This window comes from Episyrphus balteatus, chromosome 1, assembly GCF_945859705.1.
Source record: "Episyrphus balteatus chromosome 1, idEpiBalt1.1, whole genome shotgun sequence".
Classification (NCBI taxonomy): Eukaryota; Metazoa; Arthropoda; class Insecta; order Diptera; family Syrphidae; genus Episyrphus; species Episyrphus balteatus.
In genome coordinates, this window is record NC_079134.1 from 63,607,331 (window position 1) to 63,618,875 (window position 11,545).

At 34.6% G+C, this 11,545-nt stretch overlaps 2 protein-coding genes across 2 annotated transcripts; both read left to right on the top strand.

Annotated features, from left to right (window-relative positions):
* The first annotated feature begins 115 nt into the window (after positions 1-115).
* On the top strand, positions 116-4,928 carry LOC129905408 (UPF0746 protein DDB_G0281095-like). Its single transcript, XM_055980886.1, has 2 exons — positions 116-977; positions 1,878-4,928. The coding sequence occupies exons 1-2, from the start codon at positions 116-118 to the stop codon at positions 3,188-3,190; spliced, it is 2,175 nt and encodes a 724-aa protein (XP_055836861.1). The 3' UTR covers positions 3,191-4,928.
* A 2,559-nt stretch (positions 4,929-7,487) lies between these two features.
* On the top strand, positions 7,488-9,796 carry LOC129907266 (integrator complex subunit 14-like). Its single transcript, XM_055983387.1, has one exon. It carries the CDS (start codon positions 8,060-8,062, stop codon positions 9,704-9,706), a length of 1,647 nt encoding a protein of 548 aa, XP_055839362.1. The 5' UTR covers positions 7,488-8,059; the 3' UTR covers positions 9,707-9,796.
* Positions 9,797-11,545: the final 1,749 nt, after the last annotated feature.

Below are 11,545 nucleotides of genomic sequence, written 5' to 3' on the forward strand. Positions count from 1 at the left end.
GCTATCTGACATCTGACAGTAGAAATAAATCTCTTACTCATAAGCTTAACGAGCTAATAGAAACTAATCCAGGGCCGGCATCAAGTATAAAAAAAAAGTACTGCTGAAGTAAAAAATGGCAACTATTACTCTGGAAGATCTTAAATCCCTTTTAAAACAACAAAAAGAGGAAATTCTTCAAAACATTAATGAAGCCACCGACAGAGTGATTAAAAATACGGATGAGAAAGTAGGAATCATTTCAGAAAGAGTGGATAAGCTGGAGAAAATCGTAGAAACACAGGGAAATATAATAGAAAAACAAGAAATTATGTGTTATAAACAAGAAAAAAGAATAGCGCAGCTAGAAGTAGGTCTGAGAAAAAATAATTTAATAATATTTAAAGTAGAAGAAACTGAATCAAATGCAGATGAACTCAAAGTACTTGTTATTAACATCATAAACAATAGCAACGAAGACTTTCAAATAACAATAAATGACATTGAAAACTGCTACCGTTTAGGAAAAACTACACAAGAAAAAACGAGACCAATTCGTCTTACATTCAAAAGCTACGAACAAAAACAAAAGATTCTCCAAACAAAAAAATCGCTTGCTAATTACAGTATCGCAGAGGATCTCCCGAAATCGCTTCTTGAGGCTAGAAAACCTCTGGTCCCAAAACTGATCGAGTTCAAAAAACAAGGTAAAAGAGCATACTTTAATCTGGATGAATTAGTAGTAGACGGAAAAGTTTGGAAAGAAAGCACAGACTACGACTCAGAAAACTCTAGAAAAAGAACCCGCTCTACAGAAAATTCACCCCCGCGACAATCAAAAGTTACGAACATCAGCAAACCAAAAACAAAAACAACTATAATTGGATCAACAGAACTGAATCCAAAAAAACAAGCCATAAACCCAATGAGAAAGTTTCTATCACAGCAGAGTACGAACGAATATCTGAACAGAACGCTATCGCCTAAAAACAACGAAGGTAAGGAGCCCAGTTGCAGCAATCCAACGAACTCAGAATAGCAAATCATAAAGAAAATAAACAAACATCAAATCACAAAACAACAACACCAACACCAAGACATACACCAACAGCAAAATCAACAACAGCAGCAGCAAAAGCAACAACAACACCAACAACACCAACACCACCACCACCAACAACAACAACAACAACAACAACAACAACAACAACAACAACAACAACAACAACAACAACAACAACAACAACAACACCAACACCAACAACAACAACAACAACAACATCAACAACGACAACAACAACAGCGGATATGGCAACAGCAGCAACAGCTACAGCAGCGGAAGCGGCAACAACAACAACCACAACAACAAAAACAACAACAACAACCACAACAACAAAAACAACAACAACAACCACAACAACAAAAACAACAACATCAACACCACCAACAACAACACCAACAGCCACACCAAACTCTACAGCAACAACAACAGAAACAGCAACACCAACAACAACAACAACTTCAACAACAAAACAAACAGCAACATCAACAGCAACAACAAAAGCAGCAACAGCAGCAAAAGCAACACCAACAACATCAACATCAGTACCACCAACAACAACACCAACTACAAATACTGCATCAACATCATAAACAACATGACCAACAACAGCACCAACAAAAACAACAACAACAACCACAACAACAAAAACAACAACATCAACACCACCAACAACATCAACATCAACAGCAACATCAACATCAAAATCAACATCAACATCAACATCAACATCAACATCAACATCAACATCAACATCAACATCAACATCAACATCAACATCAACATCAACATCAACATCAACATCAACATCAACATCAACATCAACATCAACATCAACATCAACATCAACATCAACATCAACATCAACATCAACATCAACATCAACATCAACATCAACATCAACATCAACATCAACATCAACATCAACATCAACATCAACATCAACATCAACATCAACATCAACATCAACATCAACATCAACATCAACATCAACATCAACATCAACATCAACATCAACAACAACAACACCAACAACAACAACAACAACAACAACAACAACAACAACAACAACAACAACACCAACAACACCAACAACAACAACAACAGTGGTTACGGCAGCAGTGGCAGCAAAAACAACAACACCAACAACAACAACACCAACAACAACAGTGGTTACGGCAGCAGTGGCAGCAACAACAACAACAACAACGACAACAACATCAACATCAACAACAACAACAACAACAACAGCAACAACAACAACAACAACAACAACAACAGTGGTTACGGCAGCAGTGGCAGCAACAACAACAACAACAACGACAACAACATCAACATCAACAACAACAACATCACCAACAACAACAAACACAACAACATCAACACGAAAACCAAAACCAACACCATTACTATCACCAACACCAACGCCAACACCTACTCCAACAACAAAACCAACAGTACCAACAGCACCGACAAAACCATCAACAACATCATCACCAGCAACACCAACAAGAACAACAAGAACATCAACACCAACAACAACAACAACAAGAAGAACATCAACACCAACAACAACAACAACAACAACAGCAGCAGCAACACCACCACCAACAACATCTACAACAGCAACAACAGAATATTATTGGCAGTGTTTCAAATATTACTGAAATAGAAAATATAACTGTACTAGCATACAATATTCAGGGCCTTAATAATAAATTAATGAATGTCGATTTCATCCATTTTATACATAAATTCGAAATATTTTTTCTTTTTGAAACATTTATAACTAATGATAATATAAGTAAATTTAGTAAATATTTTACAAATTATAAACTACATTGGGTACCAGCAGTAAAAACTAAAAAGTTCGGGAGAGCAAGTGGAGGATCCTTATTTGGATACAGATTGGATAAAATTGTTGGCTCATACATTGAATACAATGAACAAATAGTATTGCAACTAAAAGATGAAAAAGAAGAACTATATATATTGCCAACCTATCTAAACTGCAACCACTGGAATCGTGATTTTAACAAACTAGCAGAAACAATTCAAGTAATTGCAAAAGAAAATTTAATGGTAATTGGTGACATGAATGCACGTACTGGAGACCTGAAAATTAATGAAACGAGCTTTGTAATATCATGAAAAGCGCTATATTTTAAATTAAATCAACTGGGAATGTCGACAAAAATGCTAAGGATAATAAAGGAACTGTACAACGGATCAAAATCAGCAGTATGGGATGGAACAAAAGCATCGGAATGGTTTGAAACCAAAACTGGTTTAAAACAAGGATGTTTACTAAGTGCCATGCTGTTTGTCCTTTTCATAGACGATGTAACATCTTGTTTACCTGCCGGAATAAACATAGCTAACAAAGTTATAAAATGTCTCCTTTATGCTGATGACCTGATTTTACTAGCTGAATCACCTGAAAGTTTACAGCTGATGATTAATAAGCTAAACGAATATTGTAATTCCTGGAACCTTATCATCAACCTTGATAAATCAAAAATTATGGTAGCAGGCTGTTCGAAAGGACGATGCTCACAAAGAGAGAAATGGTATTGCGGTAGAGAGAATATTGAAGTAGTCAAAACCTACAAGTACCTTGGAATCGATGTAACTCCAACCTTCAATATGAAACAACATCTCTCTTCAAAACTTATGCCATTAATATTAGTTGGAATCTCCTATTGAGAAAGAAAGAGGTACCGAATTCAGCTAAATACAAGGTATATGAAGGGGTTCTACGTTCAATGATGTGCTATGGAGCTCAGGTGTGGGGCTTTCAAGAATTCGAGGAAGTCGAAAAACTACAAAGATTCTTCATCAAAAAAGTATTTCAGCTTCCTAAAAATACTCCAAATTATATGCTTCATCTCGAAACGGGACTAGCCACTCATTATATATTCACTCTGAAACTACATGTTGACTACATCATAAAAGTTATCTCGACGTATAGTCAAGAAAGGCTGCAACACGTTCTAGGATTGTATGCTATCAGAAGGAATCATCCCTTTATACAAAAATGGAAAGAACTAGCTGAATCAGTTGACTCACCTTTGGATGTAGACACTGAAAGACCATTAGAACTCAGAAATCAAATGTATGTTATAATAAGAGAATTAGATATAAAACACAGAGAAAACTACACTAGAATCAGAAAACCCACTCATATACCCAACTCTAGTCCATAACCTCAACGAAAATAATTATTTCAAAGACTCAAATAGCTGCAGAAAAATATCGTTGTTGTTTAGAGCGAGAGGGGAACTCCTCAACTTGAATGGAACGTCTTTTAACAATAGCGAAACCAATTACTGCACACTATGTAATCAACATGCTAGAGAAGACACGTTTCATTTCATGGGTATTTGTCCAATATTGAGAAACTGGAGGATGCAGTATTTCCAAAAACCATCTTTAACCCTAGAGGAACTCAAGGAACTACTTAATGGACCGAATTGGGAAGCAATATATAAATACTGCAATGAAGCTCTAAATTATAGAAGACTAATTATTACGGAATTTATTTAGAACATTTAAGTTACATATATGAACCTATTAGATACTATTATATAGGTCCCTCCGACAGACGGCAAATTTCGCCATTGTCATTTCATTCATTTAAAAATTGTAACAAAACAAAATGTCAAAACTGTGTTAAATAAATGAATCTTAATCTTAAAAAAAAAAAAAAAAAATCTTAATCTTATAGGTGTAGTTTGTCGATGGTTCGAACTTCCCAATCGAAATTTCGATTCAGATTCAATTCAATATTTACTGGCTGAATACAATGGTGTAGCTGTGGCTCAAGCTTGTCTCTTCAAGCAAGAAAATTGAGTTCAACAAAGAAACTCCGACCTCAGACCGCGAAAATCGGTGTTGCACTCACACACTTGCAACTTTTTGTGTATGAACACAAAGTAAAACGAGAATCGTGGTGAAAAAAGAGAAAAGAAAAAAAAATAAAGACAGACAGACATAGCCAACAAGAGCAAAAGCGTCATTTTGTTATTTTTTGTTGAAGTGGTTGGTCGCGTCGTGTCTCGTGTCGTTGTTAGCATAATACATGTTAGTATAATTATAATTAATTATATCAAATTATAAACAATATGGAAACAAAAAAAGGTATGTTGTATATATCGCTCAAAATGTTTGGATTAAAGTGATGTGTTTCTGCTTGTGTTGTAGATGTAATCTCTAATGATGAAGGAAAAGGCAGAAGGTGAAACATGCGATTAGCATCTAAAGAAACACCAACAACAGCAGCAGCAACAAATAAAATAAAATGAAAAAATGTATTGTATCTTATATTTTATTTATTGTGAAAGTTTCGTTTGCCAAAATAAAATAAAAAATAAAACAGTTTCAGTGAAAAAAAATAAATCTTGTTTTTTTTTTGGTCGCAAATGCGAAACGTCATCCCTTTTTTATTCCTCTTTCTGGTAGGTTTTCGCTGCTCCGCCTCGGGTCCGACTTCGGCTCCGTTTTCTCGGAATGGAGATTTTCACCACACCAATACATATGCAATCGACTTCGCGGTGATTATAATTTCCATACTAATTTGAGCCGCCTTCGGACCAGTTTCTGATCCGAAGTCGGACTCAGCTCCTCCTCAGGCGGAGCGGATTCGGACCGAGGTCGGACTCAGAAAACTGAGTTCAACAAAGAAACTCCGACCTCAGACCGCGAAAATCGGGCTTGCACTCACACACTTGCAACTTTTTGTGTATGAAGTGTTTGGTCGCGTCGTGTCTCGTGTCGTTGTTTGTATAATGTTGGTTTATTAATTATAAACAATTTTATTGAATTATAAACAATATGGAAAACAAAAAAGATATGTTTTATATATCGCTCAAAGTGTTTGGGTTAAAATGTTGTTTCTTCTTGTGTTGTAGATGTAATCTCTAATGATGAAGAAAAATCTAGAAGGTGAAACATGCGATTGGGTATCTAAAAAAACACCAACAACAGCAGCAGCATCAAATGAAATAAAATGAAAAAAATGTATTGTATTTTATATTGTATTTATTGTGAAAATTTCGTTTGCCAAAATAAAATAAAAAATAAAACAGTTTCAGTGAAAAAAAAAATAAATCTTGTTCTTTTTTTGGTCGCAAATGCGAAATGTCATCCCTTTCTTATTCCTCTTTCTGGTAGGTTTTCGCTGCTCCGGCTCAGGTCCGCCTTCGGCTCCGTTTTCTCGGAATGGAGATTTTCACCACACCAATACATATGCAATCGACTTCACGGTGATTATAATTTCCATACTAATTTGAGCCGCCTTCGGACCAGTTTCTGATCCGAAGTCGGACTCAGCTCCGCCTCAGGCGGAGCGGATTCGGACCTAGGTCGGACCTGTTTGCTTGAAGGGGTACCTTGTAGTACTGTCAAAATTTTACTGAGGGAAATAACCATAAACAAAAAATACCAAGACTGGAAACTCGGCGGTCAACTGACGTTTGCCTACAAGCTTTGAGGTGTGGTGAATGTCGTGAACCTATCGTTGTGTTCGTGTTGGATGTGTGGTGAATGTCGTGAATCTATAGATGTGTGCAAGTTAACGTCATTTACTAACGTGGTGGCTTTCACATATATTCACAGACAACACTGTTCACAAAAGGGTTTTGGGGGAAAGACGTACGAATGTTTCCAGTCTTGGTATTTTTTGTTTATGGAAATAACAACAAAAGTTGGCGGCAGCTGAGCAAAAAGTTGAGAATTCTTCAACTTGCGCTACCACAGTACACATAAAAAGGTAATATATTCCGAACTGACATTGGTCGCCAGATTGTCAAAACATGACACTTTGGCGACCAATAGGTCTGTTTGGGTACTGCCTAAAACAGAAATATTTCAACTTTTTTCAACTTTTTTAACCCAATTCCTGTTTGGGTACTCTGAAATTGTACATTTTTTCACAAAAAAGATGGCCGCGAGAGAGAAAAAAATTTCCCCTTCTTGCGAATTTCTGCCCAAAAAATTTCATCGAACAAAAATCTGAAATCTGTCAAAAGGTAGTGCTTTCTCTGTTTTTCTTTATTTGTTCTTGTCGCACAACATAAAGAAAACAAACTACAAACATGGTGGCGTGGATTTTTTTTCTTGTTTTTTTTTTATTTATTTCGTTTTAGTGATGTAATGCTCAAAACAAATTAATATTTTATGAACAAAATACTAAAAAAAGTGTTTCAAAAATAAAACAAAGTGTTTTTAATATTATTCATTTCTTTTTTTTTTTAATTTGTGTTTACATTTTTTAATGAACAAAACAAAGTACAAACATGGCGATGTGGCTATGTTTTGTGTTTTTATTTTTATTTTTTGTGTTTTAATGGTTAAGAAGTGCTTTATTTTATAAATGATTTATATGAAAAAATGAATAAAAAAAAGTGTTTGTAAAACAAAACAAATGTTTTGATATTTTTCCTTTCTTTATTTTTTTTTTTTTCAATTGGTGTTGTTGTTTACATTTTTGTTGTTGTAGAAAAAGTAGCAGAAAATTTTGTGCCAAAAGCGTTTGGGTACTTTTACACAATTTTTCTTTCTCTGAGAGAATTTCATCCCCACTCCTTAAAATTTGACAGGTTTCATATTTTTGTGCAAAAAGAACCCAAACAGACCTAATGTCAGCTACCCAATTCTTAATTTTTTAAAATACCGACGAAAAACGCACAAAAACCGATAAACCACGCACACCACTAATTTTTAAACAATTATTTACCATTTTCCGCGATGAAACACGACGAAAATTTGTTATTTTTCAATTTATAATATTTTTAAATGACATTTTATAAATTAAAACAAAAACAAATTTCCTGTTTACTGCGATTGAAATATAAAAATTATACAGTCTTGGTATTTTTTGTTTATGGCTACACCATTGATTCAGGGGGTTAAATCGGACATACAATCAGGGTAAATGGTGCTGTAAAATTTTAATTTTACTTTAGAGTTTGTTTACTTGCGTATTCAATGATATACAAAATTTAAAATTGAAATAACGAAATGCCAACAATAATAGCTCTCGATGTGTCTCTGTCAATGCAACGCTACATTCCCGGCCGTGCTGACGATAATGCCATTTCCTACTACCAACTTGCAATAAAAGGCATAAATCAGTTTTTGGAACACCTAGCAAATAATTCAAAACTAGAATTCGTCTCCTATGTAACCTTCTCGGGAGAATTTGAAGTACGCGTTGATTTCACCCGCGATTATGACCAAATAAGACATGCAATTAAAAAACAAGTCCATTTTGATAGTTCTAGTTTAGAAACCTTGCTAAAAGGTGTAAACGATGTACTTTCCAGTAATTGGGGGGTTCAAAATCTTTGTCAAGTTGTTGTGTTTACAGATTGTGGTTTAGGGTTTGGTTCAAAATCTTTAATGGCAACAATATGCGGATTAACAACTAATCCAACACAATTTGATTGGTTGCATGGCCTGTCCTCAACAAAACTGAACTTAATTTGCATGGGAATAAGTAGTGAATATTATTTTTCAAAAGCTGTATCCATATATCAAAAATTTATCGATGTAAGTGGACTGAAAGGAGTTTTATTCCAGCCAAAACAAAACGATCAATCCATCCAGGAAGATTCGAGAAATGTAAGTATTCGCAAAAGTGAACTTGGACGCACGGTTATGCATGAAATTATTGAGCTCTTCTGCGAAAGTAGCTATAAACCGTTTGAAACAATTTTAAAATGTGGTGGGTACTTCCGAATGGAGAGTCCCATTCTTATTTGGCCTCCACCGACGTTGTCCAATGATCAGTCAACAGCTCAACTATTTCTACCTTGCAATAACGTTCAGATATGTGGCTACGTAGGATTGTCAGATATTGGATCACCTGCATCACTTAGTCGGCACTTGATTGTTCCAAAAATGGATCGTGAGAAACACAACAGAAGAAGTTCTGACAAATTTACAAAAACGAGAAATGAGTCCCAGTTTTCTTCAAATGAATTAGAAAAACTAGAGAGCGAAATACGGACTTTTTATTTAAAAGCGGATGGAAACGAGGAAGATTTAACAAGGTCTTCGTCACAATCAGAAAATCAAAGGGAATCTCTTTGCGTTTTGCTGCACGGGGCATTAAAAATTGAAAATATGGCTGCTCTTGTTCTGCTTTCGGACAATTGGTTTGGATTCATATACACTTTTGCTGATAGTAAAAAGAAATCTAATCTAATGCTTAACGTTCTACCACAAGAAAATAATGCCATACCTTGGCTAGGAGATCTTCGACAATTTGGAATGATAGATGATTTCTTAATAAATGAGACTTCATCATTTCCAGTAAAATCCGAAAAGCGCAGTTATTCACAAAATTTTGTCATTTGGATTAAACAGTCCAGTTTACAGTCCGATATACAAAAAGTTCTTAGACATGCTAAAAAAATACCAGAAAAGACACAACATTTTTATAAGGAACTCAATCGCATACGTAGAGCGGCACTGTCTATTGGATTTATTGAGCTTATAGAGATTTTAGCAAGTATATTTGAAAGAGAAGTTGTTGGACTACCAAGTTCAACTAATCCTGAATGTACACTTCAGTTAAAGCATTCGGCTATAGAATTAAGAAAGACTGCAGGTAAAGATTTAAAAAATTCAATAATTCCTTTAACAAGCGATTTTAATCCTTAGCTATTTCAAATTGTATTAAAAATATTTTGAATTTTTATTAAAACTGTGAATGATTGATCTTTTAGAAATAAATTTGTTTTTACTTTTGAAGAGGTTGCATTTGTTATTGAAATGGAAATGTGATATAAACTGACCATGTTAAGCTTGAAGATGAAGCGCAATATGGAAGAGTTCGTTAGAGTTAAATGGATTTCCGTAAAAAAAATATTTATGATTTTTATTCTTGGCATACCGAAATGGAGCGGACGGCCATTACAGAAACGTTCAACTCATCGAGTTAAAGAATGTTTCAAATGGGAAGTGAAAGAGGGGTATTAGTTAGTTACGAAAACCACAGGTCTTTCCGTCCGCATCCTGGCACGATTGGCGTGGTAAAGTGCATTGTGCATCTCATAGAGTTAAAAGACGATATTGTTGTCAAAGTAAATTTGATATTGCCAGCAATCAAAATTCAGAGGTCTTCCGGGTTGAAGTCTGGCAGTTTTGTCATGCAGCCCGTTTTAAGGTTAGAAGCGATAAATAAGAGTTTTTGGCTAAAGTCCTGTTTTTGGTGGTGTTCGTGGACGAGTTAAGGAGTTTTGTTGGTATCAAATCAAAGGTAAAACTAATGACTTTCCTGGCATAGAATTAAAATTATTGAAATATAAGGGAAAATTATACAAAAGGTGCAATGCAAATGTTGTTAATATAGACATTAAAGAATCAGTTATGTCAAAGTAAAGGTAATACAGTGCATTCTCTATTAACGCAACTAATTAAAACAAGGGTGGTTGCAATGACCGAGTAAATATTTTTTAGGCTTAATCTGAGATTAATAGCGAAAATATCAGAAAACCAGCACTAACCAACTAATGCAACAAATTTGTGTAAACTAAAATATAATAATTGATATTAAACGAAACGAATGGAAGTTAATTCATTAAGATAAGTCATAATTACGTATGTTTCGTTCTTTACACAAATTTAATTATTTTATTTCGAAAAAATGGGATATTTTTGTTTAGAATTTTTAGTTTGTTAGATTTTTAAAATTGACATATCTCGCAGTTTTTGAACAATCGACATTTTTTCAATAAGGGTTAAATTTGGTCAGTTCATCGAATTTTTGTATTGAAAGTTGCACTTATCGAGTCAATTTTTAACGCTCCTTACCATAAAAACAGGCTGCTTGACGTAACCTCCAATTTATGACTTGGAAGACCTCTGGTTTTTAAAAAGAGACATTATTAGCTTTAATTTGAACCTAAAATACAGAGATACCCAAAAAAATTTGCTGTTTCTCGAATAAAATTTGAGTATGTACCTTGTTTTCGTTTTCAAAACCAAAACCATTCTGGAAATATTTCACACACAATACAATTTTGCCACCAACTTCAGTTGTGTAATTGAAAACATGAAAACAAACATAGGCTTCATAGATTTCTTGAATAATACCAAAAGGAACTTGAGCACCATCTTCAGTGGTTGCCACTACTTTATGTGGTTTGGGTATGTTAACAATATTGTAATGTTTTATTCCGGGTTCACAATAAAACTTATATAATTTCCACTTATATTTCCGTTCAAATAAGAACACACTTTATTTCAACTCAATTAATTTTTATTATTCGCTCAAACAAACATACTTTTAAATCACTTTATTTACTACTAACAATTCGCAACACTTTATTTCACTTTGTACTGTACTCTTTCACTTTCAAGATTAAACTGTCTCCGGTCGGTGTCTACGCTGCCTTTTATACCGGAATCTCGAGACTCGAGAACGTCCTCGAAGGCTCTCGTCCCTGTCTCTCGAAACTTCCTTTCCAGGAAGGGGCACTTCATACTTCCAGTCTAGTG